At 32.7% G+C, this 20,560-nt stretch overlaps 1 protein-coding gene across 1 annotated transcript; it reads left to right on the forward strand.

Annotated features, from left to right (window-relative positions):
* Positions 1-3,691: 3,691 nt before the first annotated feature.
* On the forward strand, positions 3,692-12,387 carry LOC131063798 (small ribosomal subunit protein eS24z). Its single transcript, XM_057997739.2, has 5 exons — positions 3,692-3,922; positions 4,050-4,091; positions 4,237-4,407; positions 11,947-12,033; positions 12,135-12,387. The coding sequence occupies exons 1-5, from the start codon at positions 3,848-3,850 to the stop codon at positions 12,168-12,170; spliced, it is 411 nt and encodes a 136-aa protein (XP_057853722.2). The 5' UTR covers positions 3,692-3,847; the 3' UTR covers positions 12,171-12,387.
* Positions 12,388-20,560: the final 8,173 nt, after the last annotated feature.

The raw sequence follows: 20,560 nt of genomic DNA on the forward strand, positions 1-20,560 counted from the left end.
TGGTGTGACGTTCATTCATTTGCAATGCAGTTTGCATGTTACAATAAGTTGTATTTGATATCATGTTGCACACTGCTCAAAATTTGTACCACTAATTAATATGCGGAAAGAGAGAGATCAAGCTTGGTAGCATATAGTGAATATGGGAGCGATTTACCGGCATAACCATCACTAGCACTAGATCGGTATTGAATGCGTATACTATTCGTGATAGAGATGAAAAATCAGAAGTTCCGGGTTGAGATACATATACAGATCCATAGCTAATAGTAGATCCGGTAGCAGCTGCTCCTTATAGCTATCTGGAGCTTGTCAGCTGGTTTTGCTTGCTCTGCCATTGCCTCTCCATAAACAAAAATCCCATTACCACTATTGTAGTTAAAAATGAACACATTCGATTCATTACACAAGCAAATCTGTTGTGTTGCTTCATCTGTGAAAGATTTAATGGTAGATTTTGTTTTCTCTCCGAATTTCTTATAACATAGGTGATGACTTCTTATTTTCTTTATTAACCTTTGAATTACACAGTTACTGCAATGTTTTGACTATCTGTCTTCCAAGTTTCTAGCAAAACTCTACATGTATTTAAAGAATTTATATGAGAGTGTGTATATACATTCATACATGTTTGTTCAGAATAAATCTATAGCAGACAATAGATACATATAATCTCATTTTGGAGTTAAACTCAGGCTTGAGCTTTTCCTTCTTTCTCTCGAGGCTGGAATTCTTTTGGATAGCAAATAACAATGGCAGGACAAGGCATCGAATGTTCACATTACTATGATAACAATACTCTAAGAGTTGTTAGGCTTAAGCGAAATCATACTGCATTACGTACGCTCGTTTGAAAGTGGTTTATTTCATAGCTATCATTCAAATGTCTCTGTGTCTTCACTAGCATAGGTAGCAGATGATCCACCAACATCTGCTCCTAATGGAACGTGAATAGCAGGCAAGTACTACTTGTGCCAATATTGAGTTTGAGTAATGAGGTTGGGTTTAAAAAAATTAAAGTTCTAAAAGGTCTTTTACAATATTTGAAGGCTCCATTCACAGTACTGTTTGATGGGAACATTTGGTTTCATGTAATAATCTAAAGTGCCCATGAAGAATTTGTTTGTCATTTTTTGATGGGTGACATCTCTAAATGTTTTATTTCTCATGGAAATATGAAAACAGAGGACTAAAATCTCATTTATTCATTATGACATTTAAAATGATCATCCCTTCTTAGCGTCAGTTTGACACCGAATCTTCCTCTTCGAAGATACTTGTTTCAGCCCAATTGCACAAGATGTCTATGAGTGCAAACACAATACAATTACTTGGAAAAACAAATATTGGAGTTCAATGTTAGAATAACACCTTTACCTACCATCCAACATACCACAAGAGTAGATCATTTATCCATCTTCATATGCTATTTTTGCATTTGTAATGGCTGGGAAATTAAAAAATTAAAAAAAATAGATACAAGACTGCAAACATATAAGATCGATATACAACAGTACATCTCGTGGTCTGCTGAAATGTCATTCATTATAAGTCAAGGAACCAATGATTTCATTCAATGTCAATTACTACAAAATTAAGTATTCAAAATTTTTGCTTTCTTTTTCTTCTTTCTTTTTTTATATTATTCATAAGATTGTTTTATTATTTGATAAAGAATCATAGTTCTTAGGTTGAAACATCATTCATATATCAAACGTAAGCAAGTTCCTTTTTTTCTTTCTTTCTATTAGACATATTAATAAATGCAAAGCATCAATTCTCTATTCCCATAAACATTACTATATTTAAGTCAATTATTTAAATTTCTCTTTCATAGCAAGTCTTATTACTTTGTTGAATCCTACAAAGTACATTGTCAACACCAACCAAATAAACCTAATTCCCATAAACATATATTGTATACATTCATATTAAAACAATTGTTTAACACCCAAACATCACACACAAAATAACTTGACAATGTTAGGTGTACATTCTTTCTAGAAATACCCAAATATTCCATACAAATAACTCATCAATATAAGGTGTAGACTCATTTTAGAAATACTAAAACTTTTCACACACATAGCTTGAATATTCAAGATGTAATCCCTTCCCGAAACACCCAAATATATCATACAAATAATAAATGTAAGGTGTAGATCCATTTTAGAAACATTCAAACTTCTTGCACAAATAATTAAACAATGTTAGGTGTAGATACATTACAAAAAATCATAATCTTGCAGAAATAATCAAACAATGTTAGGTGTAGATACATTACAAAAAACCATAACTACCTATACAAATAACCAACTAATGTATAGTGTAGAGTCACTCTAGACACACTTAAACATTTCACACAAAGTAACCCAACAATATAAGGTGTACATTTATTTCAATATAAGTATGATTTCTTTCCAACAACACCAAAACAAACTCACAAAATTCTAGAGCCCTAGTAACTCAAGCCAAAATTCTCTGAAGTCAAATTTATTATATAACAAAATTAGGCTTGAAAAGAATAGATGGTTTAATGTACATATCTATGAGACCCTTGTTTGAAGATCACTTATTTTCGTAATGTCTAAACAATAGAAAAAATATTATATATATAACATCAAGTAAAGTTGTATAAAACAAGATCATGTATGTGAGAATCATGTCACAAGTAGATCAAAAGTAGACAAGTTGTGTATAATAATAGATTCATTTGATTAACCTTTTTAGTAATAGAAATAACATTGAGTGGAAACAACAAGCCAAAAAGGCAATGTGAGATCTCACAAAAACAAGTGCTAAATATGATACCCCCAACAAATAAGAAACACCTATAACCACAAATGGGCTAGGCACACCTACCTCGGCAATGAAAACTAATGATATTATCATTACTACTATTATCATAGCCAAAAGTATGACATAAATGTTGTATGTTGCTCCTACTCTCTTCATACCCAAGTTATTTTCTCATGGTAATCGTGGACTATTTTGGACTAACTTCTCAAGTTGTTAGTGTGATTAAGACCTTTGATTTTGTGTTAAATCATGATTTTGTTACAATCTACTATGTAGTTCTTTGTTGGACCTATAAATGTGTTTTAGTTATCTTCTCATCACATTTTAGGATAATTTTATTTGTGAATTTATTCGGTCATCTAAGCACAAAAATATACATTCTTTATTTTTATGGTCCACACATTGGAAATCTACAACTCATGACAAGCTCATTAATTCGTAAGACAAACATGTTTTAGAAATTATATTAGTTGTTATTTTTTTATTAGTTTTCTTATTCGTGTCAACCTTTTATTGCAAAATTGAGATTACCTGGGAAATAGATCTCCTTACTTCCTCATTATCTCTCTTTATCTCTCCCTCTCTACCCATGGGGCTGATTATTTTCCTAATTTAGAGGTTTTGTTTGTCATGCTTGGAAGGATGTATAGTTTATTTGTTGTTGCTTCTCCATTAAGATCTTTGTTGCATAAACAACATCACTTTGTAAATGGATCGTCACTTGACCTAATATACTACACAAATATTTGCAACTAATAGACCTAATTTTTCCCTAGTTGACCTTCCACACTTATATGTACCCATGGCACACCAAGGTGCAATTGCTAGTTAATTAATTCTACGAGGCACTGCTCGCCAAAAAAAAAAATATTAGTGACAGCGCTTCCGTGGACCCCATCCTTTGTAAGGAGGCTGAATTGCATATAGGGTTTTTAAGTCTCCTGAAAGAGTTTCCTAGGGTTTACGCTGTGAATATTTTTGACGGGTGCAGCAGCTTAAGCGGCGAGAAGCTGAAGAGTTTTTCGCTGAAGGAGATTTTCAAGCAAAAATGGCGGACGGTAAGGCTGTTACAGTGAGAACGCGGAAGTTTATGACCAATAGACTTCTCGCAAGGAAGCAGTTTGTAAGTGTCTTGGGTTCCCAGTTTGTTTTTCTCTTTTTTTGAAAAAACTTTGTCATGGATATTGATCTCGGTTCCATCAAGCTTTTGAATATTGCATTATTTTCTTTGTATCTGTTCTCAATGACAGGTTATTGATGTTTTACATCCAGGAAGACCAAACGTGTCGAAGGTAGGCTCTATTTATTATTTTCATACCATCCGTTGCATTTGTGTCTTTGAATTTGATTGATCGGTATTCCATTTGGTTGAATATTCGAGGAATCGAGGGCTTGTTGTATATTTGGGTATTGATTGGTTGTTTGTCTGTATTGAAGGTTGAGCTTAAGGATAAGTTGGCAAAGCTTTACGAAGTGAGAGATCCCCAAACTATTTTTGTGTTTGGGTTCAGAACCCAATTTGGGGGAGGGAAATCTACAGGCTTTGGGCTGATTTATGATAGCCTGGATAGTGCGAAAAAGTATGAGCCGAAGTACAGGCTTATTAGAGTAAGTACCCTTTTTCAAAAAAAAATAATGCAACTTGTAGTCTAATGTTATCTTTTTGTACTCGTTTATGCTCTTGGTAATCATTGATCTAGGTAGCTACTGTTATAGGTTACCATTGCCATAGACACTCTTTCTCTCATACTTCTCTCTGTGGCCTTGCCGTGGCAACGCTTAAGCGATTTTTCTTTTTCTTTCTTTCACTCTTTCTTTTTCACCGTTATATAAATACATTTATATTGTATAAAAAAAATCCTAAATTGTGTCTCTTCTTTGTTACAAGTCTTTGTTACTGGTTTGCTCCCCTGCAACCTTGGATTTTGGTCTGATTCATTTCAGATTCAGGTTCGGGGTTTGATTTATTGTGGTACAAATTCTTGCAAATCAAGGAATAGATTCCACAAATTAATGTGAGCACTTGGAAACCCAAACTGATTGCACTTGTAAATCCAACATTTCAGCACAAATGCAAGTGGGCCTAAAGAGTTTTAACTTTCATTTATTCTTAGAACAAAGGCATAGAAGGAATGCACTAGAAAGCCTTCTATCTAATTCATGCCAATGGAGGCAGTTGAACCCTAATTAGAAATTGTGACTTAACCACTAAGCCTAAACGAAAATGGGGTCCACAGTCTCATGTTTCAGTGTATGACTCGTAGCAAATGATGATATTTCAATGCATTGTTCAAAACAAGTTTTCAACACAGTTCCTTTGTATCAAGTAAATATCACCAGACCTACTTTCCATATTCAGAAGTCAGAATTTTGGGTCGTAGTGTTAAGTCTATAGAGGCCCTTATTACTTTATCTTGATACATTGAAATATCCCTGTTTTACTTTATAACAGAATCTCAACTCCAAGCACAGATTATAACTGGAATAGCAGGTCACCCTTGGATTCAAATCAATTTGAACTCAATACAAATCATTTTACAGCTTAACACTGAGGAGTTTTAAACCAACAACTTTTTTTATTAATGAGTTTTTATGAGCACAAACCTTCAGAATTTTATTATAGACTTACATCCTCCCATCGATACAGTCTCAATATGATCTGGGGGTTATGAATGGATAGAGACAGGTCGATATTTGGCATTGGAAGTCGCCTACCTATTATTGCACGTTCTGCAACTGTTCCATGATATGTAAGTATCCTGCCACAAGGCAACCTCGTGACAAGTTACTTCCTCTGGTCTGAATCTGGAGTGAATTTTGCTGCTAGTGATCTCTTTAAGTTAATTACTCCTTGCTCCGTTAATATCCTGGAACCAGCTATAGCTACTGATATTGCTGGCTTTTCCCTGTCATAGACAAAGGCAAAGATAGCTGAATCAATTCCAGGTGTCTTAACCAAATTCTGACCTGTGACTCCTCACGACTTCTCTTGTGCTCCAATATGAATCTCCCTGGACCCTTATAGAAGCTTCCATTCCAGTCGCTCAATGCCCAGAATGAATTGCGCCAGTTCAAAGAAATGATGGCACCTTTAGGTGAACACAAATAATTTCCACGGCAATATCTCAAAATTAAAATGTCTTGAAACCAAATTTATAAATGATTAAACTTGATGAATACCAAAACAAATAAAATATTTGTCTCAAACAATAGTCTTGAATTGATTTTAACTAATAGGCTCTTGTTCCTCGCAGACTTATGAATCATATCGGAACCACAAAATATTATTATTTAGAACGACTCTCTATAAATCAGCAAAACTAATCAAAGCCATAATAATAATATCTCCTGTCCAGCACTCAAATATTTTAATTATGACTGTAAATTAAGACGCTGATAAAATAGAAAGCACTAATATTAAATCTCAGATTCAATGCCAACCATAACATTTCTCTGCAAATTATCCATTTTAATTTCTGAATTGAAACTGCAACAATCTTTATTAATAAAACTTATCTGCAAATTTGTCTCCAATGGAGACTTCACAACTTTGGCACAGCTTTATACTCCGTCAAGAATCCACCCCTTTGGAGGAAGCAGGTTTTCGTCCAGCCCTTCTGATCACTGAAGGTTTTCGTCGTCAGCGATTAGCTAATGCGAAGCATCAGACGAATTCATCATATCAAGCATGCCTTCCTTCCTCCATCCTGTGTCCTTATAAAGAACTCCAAGAAGCATCTAGAACATTAGGCTGTTTTGGCTGATTAAAATATTAATCATATTTTAGAGAATTTTATTAAATAAAGTGACATTATAATATTTCATTATTTCCATTAAATTAATTAATATTATGTCATCATTTGAATATTTTATTTATTTTCTAGTCAACTTAATACAAATCAATTTAAATAATTGTCACCTAAAAATTGGGGACATTACATACATGTTTGCCTATTTCAGTCTCAGAATGTGTTAAAGGTTTTTAGTGTACACTGTATTTAGACCAATGTGGTCTGCCAATACATGGCATTTCTATTGGTCATCTTCCTCCATTCAAGTATTCCTTATATGTCCATCAATATGTTCTTTTCTCAAAGAAGATGATTACCAAGTTTGTCAAGGATGGTATGTACTGTATACCAACATACTTTTAGGTTGCTTGAATTTCTTCGCTCAACACCCAGTTGGCCTTATATGCCATGATTTCTGTAAGGATTCTAGATGGCATTGGTCACATAATGTGAGGATTCGCTTTGGCCAGCTGAGGGTATGCTTTCATCATTTACGAGTTGAGACTGACCACCATGTTTTGGGGGCAATAATTTTTTTGCCTTTTCATTCTCTGGAGGTGAAGTCAAAGGAACATTTTATTTGCAGCTGCCATATATATTATATACTATGGGATCTAAGGGAGATAATAATTCCTATACAGAGGACCAGGAAGTTATTTATCTACTTTCCTCCAGTTCCTGGTCAAAGGTCTTATGTGGAATACCTATAATTGCCACAACAATTGGACCATTCTTTCAGCCCTCTTTAGGCAGAAAAATAGAACATAAAATAGTCAGGAATAGCTGAAGTAAAAATTATATTGATCTTACTTATATCACAATCAATCCAACAATGTACAACCACACTTCTGTTTGCAATGAACAGTTTACTATTTATAGCTGGAGCTTGGAATCTTCTAGTATTCTAGAGGATATATATATATATAAACAAGTGGCCCATTGGATGCATCTGATTCACATTCATATGGGCACGAATCAGGTGGTTGGACTTTTTCTCTAAGAAGCTGCCATTCTCAAATGTAGGTTCTTATAGGTGACCGTAGAGTTGTTACATGGATTACTACCTTCTTTCAAATCGCTTAGGCATTGGAGACAGTAAGCACCTAGTGGTTATCTAAATCACACATAGATGGTAGCGAAATAGTGAGAGAATGGTCCTTTTGCATATTGCCACTAAAGAAACAAAGTCTCACTGACTGGTTGCCTAACCCACACATAGATGGGAACAAATTAGTGACAGCAGTCTTTTTGGCATATTGCTGCTAAATAAACATAGTCTTAAGTCTAGGTGGAGTGGATCTGCTTGGCATTGAGGGCTTTCTTCTTGTGTGCATGGGTCATGGTGTTACTAGTTCATTCTTTACTACCAACGGTTAATTGACCATGGATGCTGGAAGTATTAAGGGACTACTTGACTTCCTCCTTGTATTGTCCAGAATGGCCTAACCAGCCCTAGACATTTCCTTATCAGCATTGTTAAATCTTATATTGGCCCTTTATAGAAGCCTTGATACATTCACATGACATGTTTGTCACTTCCTCATGATTTACAGCTTTTGTCTTCATCATCTCACAAGAATTTTTGTACTTCACTTTTATGATTATAGTTTAACCATTATAAATCTACCCCATCTTTATGTTTACACAGGATCAAAATGAAGACATTATTGAAATAGATGATGTTTTGTACTTAGCTTTTATGACTGTAGTTTAACCATTTTAAATCTGCCCCATTGTTGTGTTTACACTTCTTTAGTGCTTTGTAGTTTGCACTTAGTTACTTTTGACCATCTCGGGTACCTTTACCTTGGTCTCTTTTATAACTGAACGAACTCTGAGTCCCATTGACGTAGGTTTGGCCATTTGTGGACATTAATAGTAATTCTTTATTTTTAAGCTGTATCGGTTCCACTCAGTGATTGGGTGATTTAATTGTGTTCAACCAAAGCCAGCACACGTGAAACATCCACTCTAACAATTGTGACTGCTTTTAATGGGCCACTATGTTGTTTCAAAATTTCCACAAGCTGTGGCAATACCTTTTATTGAAAAAAGGTAAAAAGGTCCATAAAAGAACAAATTTGTTTATGAAAAAGTGAGAGAAATCTAGAAAAAATTTATGTATGTACAAATTATTTTGAAGATAATTTCGTAAAATATGTTGGTTATCAATTGCTTCTTTTTGATAAGATCTTTTAATTTAGAGCATAGTAATATATAATTAAATAGAAAAAAGTAATATATAATTAAATAGAAAAAGGGTCGGAAACAATGAATTTTTTGTTGCTACTGTCAAATGACAAAAAATATATAGGTGGTTTTCTAATCAGCTTTCTATTATTATTTCTACCCTTGTGTTCCCCAAAATTTAAAACTGAAAAGTGAGGGGCTCAAAAAATGTGAAAGGTGATTTAGAAGCTCACATTGGGAAAATTCTTTCCATGTGATCCTAAGGCATGTAGAAGAAGTCTAGACAGGTAGGTACATGCTGGGCTATACTTTCCACTAAAGTGTGTTAAGCCACAAAGTTTGCTGGAGTATATCATAGAAATACCAAAATCTGGCAAATATAAAGAAACACCCTAAAATCCATTTGAAATCATAATTATGTTCATCTGTACTTTATATCTTTTAGCACATCGATGTTTCTTTTTTCTGCCTACAAAAAATTCTCTGCTGGCAATACCATGTATGCAATATTCTCAGAAGGAAACATAATCGATGGCACCTCAACACTGATGGAAGAAATGTTGACACATGTATTGAAATTTTCTTATAGACCAGACTGTAATGTCCCCACTTTGAAATAGAATTTAATAATAAATAATAATAATAAAATTAAAATATTAAAAATTAAATTATAATATAAACTCAAAGAATATAATTAAATATAATTAATTAAAATTTAATTAATTTAATGAATGGTTAAAAGACATGGAAGGAAAAGTTGTGACTCCCTCAACAATAAGATATAAAAGGGAGAAGAGAACCTCATTTGGGAGGGGGATAACTTGGAAATCAGAAGTGCAGATCTGATTTAAATAAGAAGTGCAGGTCTGATTGTGAAAGGTTGTGTCCCTTTCAAAGGGCAGAAATAATGAAGAGTTGCACACTTTCAAAGGGTGTGTCTCTTGCCAAAGGGCATACATGATGAAGGGGTATGACCTCTCCCTCACATTGAGAGATATAAAGCAAAAGGAATCAAAGCATCCAGTAACATCACCAGGGATCAGATCAGATCAGAACTGTTATTAAGTTACAGGCAGTAACATCCTTGTTCTTGGTGGTATGCATGGGATGTGTTTAATAAGTATGCTTAATATATGAAGCCCAATAATGTTCTTATGCGGAATTGATAGTAATATTAATATGGACTGCAATATGTATGACAGTCATATGTAATTTCACATATATATTCATAATACATGAGAAATATTTATACTTATAGTCTAAATCATGTTATTACTGTCCGTATTTAAGAAGATGGGAATGAGATGTTCCAAAGAGGGGCGGTCTAAATCCAATCAATAGGTTAAGTCCCAAGATAGGGTGGGGATCAGCGACCCATAAGCCTCGAGGGTATAGACCCAAGATAGGTAAGGGCTTGGATCTGCAAACTTTGAGGGAACCTATTGTAGTTGCTCTCTAAGCGCTTTGGTAACATACGTAAACTCTTCTCCCTCAAAACTGAAGTAGTAGCAAGGTCTGATATCTATATTAAGAACTATGAATAATGAAATTAATCATCTAATGAGGAAAATAGATAAGCACTTGATAATAACTAATTGAAGAATATCAATCAATTTTAATATATTGAAATAGATCAGGTAGGGGACATTACACAGACAGACAAGATTTGAGAGATGATGGTGAAAGAGTCTTTTGAGAGAAATGTAAGTTGGCTACATCAGTCAAGTGATGATTGTTTTGAAGTCTAAAATTGTCTCTTTTTCACTCAAACTGTTATTCGGCTGAATTAACATTTGCTTTGCTCCAATCAAGATTTTTTTTAACTCCTCACAATAGAATGAAGGGTTGGGTGGTATTTTTTGACAATAGGGATGTAAATTGCAAGCCCATTGAGCACTATGTGGGTTTCCCAGCAAAGGGTACCCAATGGAGGATGAGAGATAATGAGGAAGATCCTCTTAAATAACTTAGTCATTTGTGAAACACATGAGAGGGTGGTGCCAAAACAACCAATTCATTTTGGGAGGAGATAAACCCCTGCTAGGCTTTTATGCAAGCAGAAACTGAATCCCTTATGATTTAATTTATATATTGGAAATATATTATATTTGTGATTGATCCTTCAGAAATTCTGAATTCAGTCCAGCCTGAGCCATAGAGGCACAAACATAGACCTTCTCCACAACATTAATATGAATTGTGCAAATCTTTGAGCTCAATGGCCCATTAAGGGCAGGAAGCCTGTGAGCATGACTGGGGACTTGAACCTTGTTGGTGACAATAACACTATGTTATAACCACTGTGCCATGCTCTCAACAGCAATTTTATAAACTATTATTAATATATAATATTTAGGTTAAATTTTCATTTTAAAGTGTATTTAAGGTTCTTTTAATTTATTTAGCTTTTAATAATATTAATATATCTAAATTTTTAATTTATAAATAAAAAGAATAGTTGATGAAAAGTAAAAATAGTAGTCTAATTTAATTTCAATTATTTTCCAAAATTTTATCAATTGATGTACTGCTCCAAATTTCTCTTTGCTGAACTTGAAAATGAACACAAATCCTGTGGCATAGAAAGAAACTATGATTCTCAGAGATCAATTCGAGGAGGCTTCTTGGATATGCTTTCCTTATCTATGATTTTCTTCAAATTGTCTCAGTTAAGTGGAAATCCAATATTCTAAATGATTTAGTGACATTATGTGTAGAGTGTTTCCTTCAGATTGAGACTATAAAAGACATTCAATGGGGGAAAAGGATTCTGTCCTTAATAGTTCCTACAATTTTCCTCATGGATTTTTCAGTGCTGAAGTTATTTTTGTTGCTTCATGCAATTTTAGATGTTAAATCTTTGACTATTATGTACTATGTACCACATCCAGTGTAGAACTTTACTACTGAGGTTAGTGTGGTGTATGTCTGATTCTCCATGTTCCATTTTTTGAGTTTGAAGCATCCTTCCCATTTCTTCAGTGCAAAATGTATTTGAGATAGCTATGTAGAGTTCAGGTAACTGTGTGCCAATATCTCCTGACCATGATATGTAAACATTATTTCAATTTTTTAAGAGTTTAATGAGTACTTTTATTTTGTTGCCTTCAGTGGAATTGTTTTTATTTTATAGCTTGATGGTTGCTATGGTGCATGAATCCTGTAGAATGGGCTCGCTACTAAGGTGGAGAAGTCTAGGAAGCAATTGAAAGAGAGGAAGAACAGATCTAAGAAGATACGTGGAGTCAAGAAGGTAAATATTATTTCAAAGAACATGTTAATGTAAGTTACTTATTTGCTTTCTGTTACAAAGAGGTAATGTACTTATTGCATTGCTGAATTGTTTTTATGCAGACTAAGGCAGGAGATGCAGCAAAGAAGAAGAAATAAATCAGCAACTAGCAATATTAAGTAGTTTTGATACTTTTATTCAGATTTTGAGATGTAAAAACCCATGAGGAAATATGTTAAAGGTTCGAGCATGTTAATTGCAATTTAGGAGTGGATTCTGTATGTGAACTAAATTTTTTTGAAGTCACGTTTCATATTTTGTTTGTTTAGTTCATTAGTTGTTAAGTTTTTAATGCAATCTAAATTTGTTTCTCTACTTTTTTGACAATTTTTTTTTCTGTGGATCTTAAAGGTGTGCATGTTATGATGATTTTGGAAAGTCAGTTGTGTGGATGAATGTTAATTTTAGTTGTTAATTTGACTCTAAAAGTGCCGATCTTGTGCAATTATTTTAAGATTCAATATCACTTATGCAAACTAAGTAAACATTCAGACAATTCAAACTGTCAAGTACATTCAATTCACATCAGCAAACTGCTCACAATTTCCAACTTCCTCGCAATCTTGCAATGACAATTTCTGAGACCAGTGAAAAAGGTGAGGGTGTATTGATGTTCTTGTGTTATCTTTCTTTCAACATTTCTGCATCATGAATCAAGCAACAATTTTTATCTTAACTCCTTACAAGTATTTTGAGTATAAATCACACATGGTAATCTACTTAGGTAAATATGGTTTGCATAGGATAACATTACGATTGGAAATTGAACCTACTCTAGTTGTAGAAAAGCCTAAGTGTTTTAATAAATATGATGAGGCATATCAAACTCTTGTGTTTGTTTGTTTCTCCTAATTTACTCTTGCATATTGAACCTTTGAGTACTCTTGAAGAAATATTGACAAAGTTAGAGACTCTATTTGGAACTCAAGATTCAAAGAGGGATCATATGTTGGAAAATGAACTCATAAGTCCAAGATTTAGTCATGACGAGCATAATTGATTGAAGAAATAAATTAATCACTTAACACACATTCTTGAAAAGAATAATATCAATGTTCCTGTATAAGTAAAATAGAGCTCGAGTAAGGTGTATAACAAGGCTAAAGAAAGTAGCAAGTGGAAATGAATGGGCAAGGCCCTTATAGCATTGCTTCACCACCATCCATTTGGGTTCTTGATTTGGGTGCCTCACACAACATGGCTTCATTAAAGGATGAACTTTAGAGTCATGTTCTATGCTTTCTATTGGTGATGACACTTTTGTTGAGGTGTTTGGGAGAGGGTTTGTTTATGTGGGGGATAACACATTCCATAATATTCTTTGTGTGCCCTCATTATCAAATAATCTCCTATTAGTATATCAGATCACTCCCACAAGTTCACACAAGCGAGTTGAGTTATCTCCTAATTCAATGGTAATTAATGAGCTGTACAATGAGTCTATAGTTATAGTTGGGAGATTGATATGTTTTTTTATTTTGTTCTTTGACCTCTTTCATATATTTTTCTTACTTTTGATGAAGTAACTTGTGGCATTATTAGTTTCGCCACTTACACTACTAGTATTTATGGCAGCTCAATCAATATGACATGGTTATAGGATTGCCTCTAATTTAATTTTCTAGTGGTGTATGTCAGGGATGCATTCTTAGCAACCAACTAGAAGAGAAGTTTGACAAATGCAAATCTTGGAGAGCTTCACAACTTTTGGAGTTAGTACACGATGATTTGGTTTGACCATTTCCACATCCATCTTTTAGTAGAGCCCGATATGTTTTGACCTTTATTGATGATTTTTCTAGATACGCTTTTGTATATTTTCTCAAATAAAAATTGAAGTGTTTGATTCTTCTTTGATTTCAAAGCATTTGTAGAGAAGCAATATGGGAAATTTATCATTTTTTTGTGTACAGTTAATGAGTGGGAATATGTCAATAGGTTTGAGCAGTTTTGATCTTCATATGGTGTTGACTTGTGGCATATAGTTCTAGTTCCCCACATTACTTAACAATATGGTGTTGTAGAACGAAAGAACAAGTCCTTGAAAGAAATGGCCAATTGTATGATACACTCCAAATCTTTGGCACCACAATACTAAGCAAAAGCCATTAACTGTAAGTGTTATATCTAGAACTGAGTCGACAAATTTGAAAAGGAGTTACTCCCTTTAAAACTTAGACTAGTTAGGAAGCCTTAGTCAAGCACTTTCAAGTGTTTTTGTTTCTCACGCACGGATCCATATTCTAGCCGAAAAATGCAATATGCAAGCACATGCTACACGTTTACTATCATCATTTATCTGCCAACTTCTACTTAAGGTACATGTAGCATTGTCATTAGAAGGGACTTGTAGCAACATCTTTGCCAGTTCTTCCTACTGATTACCTGAAATACTCTAAGGGTTTTCCAATTACTTATGCTCAAGGATTTCAAAATAGAGGTCAATGAATAGGATCCAACTAAGGAGTTGAAATCCTCTACGCTTTTAGTTCTACAAGACAAGGGGGTTTTCCCTACATAAGGCTTGAGAATATGATCCTCTAACAACTAATATATTACTTAGCAAAACATTTCTCATAGTTTACCCAAAGGGTACACATCTTATGATAATTTGGAAGTATTCCTTAACAATTATGCATTTTCGGTCCCAAGAACATATTTTCATACCTATAAAAAAACTAAAATGAAATATGATTTGTTCATTTTAAAATGATTCTACTAACAAGATCTAGAGCTATAGAGTATGTTCTACAAATTGTTAAACACTAGTATAACAATTTGATTCAGACCATAGGGTTCCAAATATCAATGCTTAACATTTATATCCCCAATTAGCCTTTGATTACATTCTACTTTTAGATCCTTAACATAAGATTCAAATCCTTATATCTAAAGTCTTTTAATCTTTTCCTTGAAAATATGCAAAACAAAAGATATATTCCATGAAAACAGAGAAATGAAAGTAATAAAACTTTTTTAAAAAACTTTCAAAGGAGCTTGAACACCATATTTTAGAGACAATTGTAGTAGAATTTGTACTATATATTGCTCATTCTAATCAAAATATTGATATACAAATATAAGACAACTATACTACCACTTCTATAATTTATGAATGAAACACCTTACAATGCAAGACTTGATTTGACAAATTCTTTCCCGAAATTTGAAAATACTAGAATCCCTATACAATGACTCCAATTTTCCTTTTATAGAAAAATAGGAGCAACAATCTCCAAGCCGTGTACACTTGACATTTGACTATCATTCAAAATAAGAAAATGCCAAAAGGTATATTCGAGGCACTACAAGATAAATGAACCTTTCCACCAACCAAACAAGTGTTGGAACTATAGCAATCGTTGATAAAAGGCTCAAAGTTCAAGGAAGGTGCTCCACCTTCAAAACTGATTGCAAATGATGTGAAACTAAAGTAACTACATGGTGAAGCACATGATTGTAAAATGATGATGTGCAAAGAAGTCCCTTTTGGAGACATATTGAAATCCAGATCAAATGCATCTTCTTTTGGGTAAGTTGTGGACATGGGGTCCAATAACATATATATATAATAATAATAATAACAAGAAACACATTATCCCTCTAGTAGGGGTGCAACATAATTCACCTAAACAACTACCCCAAGTGGCTTAATCCTTAGATATGGTTGTGTCAAAATTAGCTTTTCCTTCAAACACTTGCTCTCTCTAAACTGAACTTAGATTCATTTGATGCTTGGAATTTGATTGTGCATGTTTGTTCCTTTTTACTTCTATCCAATCCTACCTTGGCTATGGAGGGGAGCATGAAGAATCAATTAGACTTGCCTCAGGTTGTGAAACCAATGAAGATATGCATGGTTTGGGGGAAAACTGGGAGTTTGTTGAAATTTTGACTACAAACACATTAGAATTGACCCCCTTTGATACTACAACTACATTCGTAATACCAGACAACTGTGAATTTTCAGGAGGTAGATTTAGAGATGAGCTGATAGTTGGAGTATTTTGTGTACTAGATTGAGGAACTAGAGAGTATTGAGGCAAGTTCGACTCATTCTAAGAGTAGGTTAGGGTAGAATAGTATTTAGGTTCAACCCTAATCCACTAGGTGGGCCTTCTACCAAAGAAATGCTTATATTAACAAAAATCTAGTAGTTGAACATGTTCTAGTTGTGATAGCATTTGTTAATCTAGTGTTCAATATTTTTTAGTTGTATAGTACTAGGAGTTGTGAATTTAGAAATTATATTAATACAAATCTAGAAATTGAGTATGTTCTAATAGTTGTGATAACATTTGTTGATTAAATGTCTAATATTTTTTAATCCTATAGTACTAGGAGTTGTGACTTTAACATGTCTAATTGACTACTAATCTACACTATTTTTGTGTCTTTTGGCTACCTCAATAAAAAACATGCTAGTGTGACATCATATTTAATGATGTGGACATGCAATCTTAGTTATAAGTAGGGCCCTTGCCATATAAACAACTATTAGAAATTGAAAGTGATTTGAAATCACCATATAAAATTTTGGGAAGCAGAAAGTTAGGGTGCTCAATTACTAGATGTTCAATTAATAAGTGCTAAATATTACTACATTCTTTTATTTTACTTAAAAACAACCAATGTTTATTAGAAAAAAATTTAACAATAGATGAATAATTAAATAATTTATCAAATTTATTGATAAATACATAGATAATACACCCAATACAACTTAATCCTAGCTGTGAGATTGTGGCTTAATGCAAGCTAATGTGGCTTTGCTTCCTCGCTTTTTAATTATTACCTCCTAGAAAATTTTTATTTGCAAAGACTACTTATACTCTTAATACCAGTATATCAACATGTTTTTTGTTGTTCATTTATTTTTTTGAAAGGTATATATTTCTCTATCAAAGATGTTTGTTAATAGATCTTCTAAGAAACTAAGGTTGCTCTTTACATTGTATAAAGTGAAGTTCCATTCTCACTTGTTTTGTTATCTCTACCCTCAGAATGTTAAAGAAAATATATTAATAAATTTTAAGAAAATAGTTTAAATAGTTGATTTGCTAATTAGTAGTGACCATTATAGCTTATGATACTCTTTTTTGCATGGAAATAATTTCCCACAATTAAAATTTTAGTAGATCTTCTAAGAAACTAAGGTTGCTCTTTACATTGTATAAAGTGAAGTTCCATTCTCACTTGTTTTGTTATCTCTACCCTCAAAATCTTAAAGAAAATATATTAATAAATTTTAAGAAAATAGTTTAAATAGTTGATTTGCTAACTAGTACTGGCTATTATAGCTTATGATACTCTTTTTTTTGCATGGAAATAATTTCCCACAATTAAAATGTTCTAACAAGGGAGATTTTGTATGCAAAATCGAAATTCATTGCAAGCAATTACCTATCTGATAAATATGTTAGACAAGTTTTATTTGCAAGAGTGAACTTATTGCAAGCAATTACCTATCTGATAAATATGTTAGATAAGTTTTATTTGCAAGAGTGAACTTATTGCAAGGCCTTTTCTAGTTTTAAGAGTTGTTAAAAGGAATGGCCTTTATTGCATTACTATTAAAATCTGAAATTATTAAAAATTTGCATGGGAGTTGATTCCACATTGTTGGCTGGCTATTGTATTTGTGATGGTGATGGTTTTGATAGGTAGTAGTTGCATTTGTTATAGGAAATTATGTTTGTGACATCCAGTTTCACTTGTGATAATAACAATTTTGTCTTCCTTTTGTTCTGATTCCTAGTTATGAAACCAGAGGTACTTAGGATCATGAAGCTCTATGTTGATGGAGCCTGTAAAAACAACCTTGGTGGTCATTCTAGTGTAAAATGGATGCTAAAGACCCCAAAGATCACCCAGTCATGTGTAAAATAAAATTCATTAATAAACCTGATAGGAGTGACATTACAAAATACTAAGATTTCTTACATGGTGTCATGGATGCTTTGCTGGTTGGTTATCTTCGTGTCCATGTATTTACAGACTCTATAATGGTTTGTGACAATATATAAATCTGCACCATACCATTATTTTTTTCCCCTTCTTATGTAGTTTCTCGTACTTTTAATGGCATTGTAGATTAAAATGATCTTGACAAAACAAAGAATTGTAGTGAAGCCAGAGCATGTTTTGAAACCTTTCTACCATAAGGCAACAAACTTGATAGGGAAGTGCAAAACTTTTAAGATAGATCATATAAAGAGCCAATAAAATTGGGAAGTCAATGCCCTTGCCAATGAAGCTATCAAAAGATATAGAGAGAGGAGTCTTAAACTCAGACTCAATCTGAAAGATACAAAGAAAGGGAAAAAATTAAGAAGAGAGTAGTTTGTAGTAGTAAGGATAGCATAAACAAATTACATTAAGATTTGACTATTTAGGTGGTTGTGGGCACATTCCTTCCCCTAAATTCATTCTTGTTTATTTTTGTTTAGAAAATAATCATCGTTAACATTCTTTGGCTTTTGTGGGCTCCCTTAACCCAACCCATCTTGTTCGTCGGTTACTGACTCCCATTCTTGCCCACATTAATCTTGCCCAAAGTTTAATTTTTTGAATTTTTTTATCCTACCCGTAAGTTCTCCAACTACAACAAATAGGTTTATGATTGGAATAAATCTTGTTTTCACGCAAAAATGGGAGCTTTCAAACCAAGTAAGGACGTCCATCGTAACTATTGGAAATTCCCTGAAAGACATGCATGTAAAATGTGGAAGCATAGACAAGGCATGCTAAGTGTTTAACAAGATGCCTCAATGAAATTTAGTCTTGTTCAATGATTGTTCTACATAGTTAGGGGGATATGAGTCAACTTGAGTCATTAGACCTTTATTCAAATAAGATTTTAGGACATATTTCCTTTGGAGCTTCAATATCTGACCTATTTGGCATATTTAAATTTGTCCAATAAAAATCTATCTAGAAGTATACTAGAAGAAGGACAAATGATCAAATTTGAAAATACAACATATTCTAGAAATCCAAATTTGCAAGAATGCCTACTTCTAAAGAATTGGTCATGGCAAAAATTTACAGTGATGCCCACTTTCAAAGAATTGCTCGTGGCCAAAAGTTGTAGGGATGCCCACTTCCAAAGAATTGCTCATGGTAAAGATATAGAGGAGAGCAAGCAAATAGCCTAGTATCAAATTGGAGTAAGATGGTCATATGCGGGAGGTTTTTCAAGTATAGTAGTGTTATTGCTTTCAATTAGAGAGAGGTGAAGAAAGAAGTACTTCAAGGGGTTTGATGATATTTTGAAGTTTTTGTTTCCTTTCTTGTGAAATGGGAGATTATGATAGCTTATTTCTTCACCATAATTAAGCTTAATCTATGCTTTAAAATAAAACATTTGATTTATGAGCTTATTCTGCAAGTTGACTATATTTAATGCAGTTTTTAAATATGTAAAACAAAAAAATAAAATTGTGTGTCATTCTTTCATAGATATGCACATAATTATTGTTGGCCTTCCATTTAAATTATTGTTCCTTTGACTTGGTATTGTAGAATTGTTTCTTTCTAAAGAAGCTAATAATAAATGTACAATGGTGGTATGGTTTAAAAAATGTTTCTTTTTAAAAGAGGTATGGACATTAAAAATGCTGGTAGCATATTTGCATGAAATGCATGTGTACATAGAAATATTAATTGAGATCGTGAATCATTTTTATAAATATTTAAGAAAATTTGGTGATCAACTTTTTAACAATTAGCAAATGTATTTTACTCTTAATTCTTATTTAAAACTTTTAGTTTTATCTTTAAATTTTTTATATTAGATATTAGAGCTTTTAAATATGTACTTTATTTGTATGATGTAATTTTTTATTTATTTATTTTAATTCAATGTATCATTTTTCAGTTTTAATAATAGTTGTTTGCATTAAAAAATTAGATACAATACACATACATCATTAAAATAAATGAAAATAGACAAGTGTCATAAGAAAATCAATTGTATCAGGGTTTGATATTAAACTATGGATAACAGTGGTACATGAATATAAGATTGTAGAGAAAGATATATTTTTCCTATATTAATTTTGTTTTTGTTTAGTTTTATTAAGAGATTTGGAGTTTAAAACTTTAAGAAAAAATAAGTTTTGACCAAAACCCTTCTCATCTTCCATAGCACTTATGTGTCTAAATGATTTCAATAGAAATCTTAAAGATAAAGTTTCACATTTTCTAATTGTATTATTTGGTTTTCCAATTACATTGTTTGGATGGAATTGCTTTCATATGACAAGATGTTTATTGTGATCAAGGTGTAGACACCTATGCTAATTATTCCTCTATATATATATATATATTATTATATAGATATATATATATGTGTGTGTGTGTGTGTGTGTGTATCTACATATGTATATACATATGTATATACATATGTATATACATATATATATACATATATATACATTTATATATATATTTTCTTATTAGTCTCTTGAAGTTTACTGATCTTTCA

The sequence above is a fragment of the Cryptomeria japonica genome, chromosome 1 (genome assembly GCF_030272615.1).
Source record: "Cryptomeria japonica chromosome 1, Sugi_1.0, whole genome shotgun sequence".
In the NCBI taxonomy this organism is placed as follows: domain Eukaryota; kingdom Viridiplantae; phylum Streptophyta; class Pinopsida; order Cupressales; family Cupressaceae; genus Cryptomeria; species Cryptomeria japonica.

Excerpts from the sequence above, each read along its gene's own strand:
- LOC131063798 (XM_057997739.2), top strand. The coding sequence starts at position 3,848 with ATGGCGGACGGTAAGGCTGTTACAGTGAGAACGCGGAAGTTTATGACC. Across the intron at positions 4,092-4,236 it reads GAAGACCAAACGTGTCGAAG|GTTGAGCTTAAGGATAAGTT; the intron begins GTAGGCTCTATT and ends TCTGTATTGAAG. Across the intron at positions 4,408-11,946 it reads CGAAGTACAGGCTTATTAGA|AATGGGCTCGCTACTAAGGT; the intron begins GTAAGTACCCTT and ends TGAATCCTGTAG.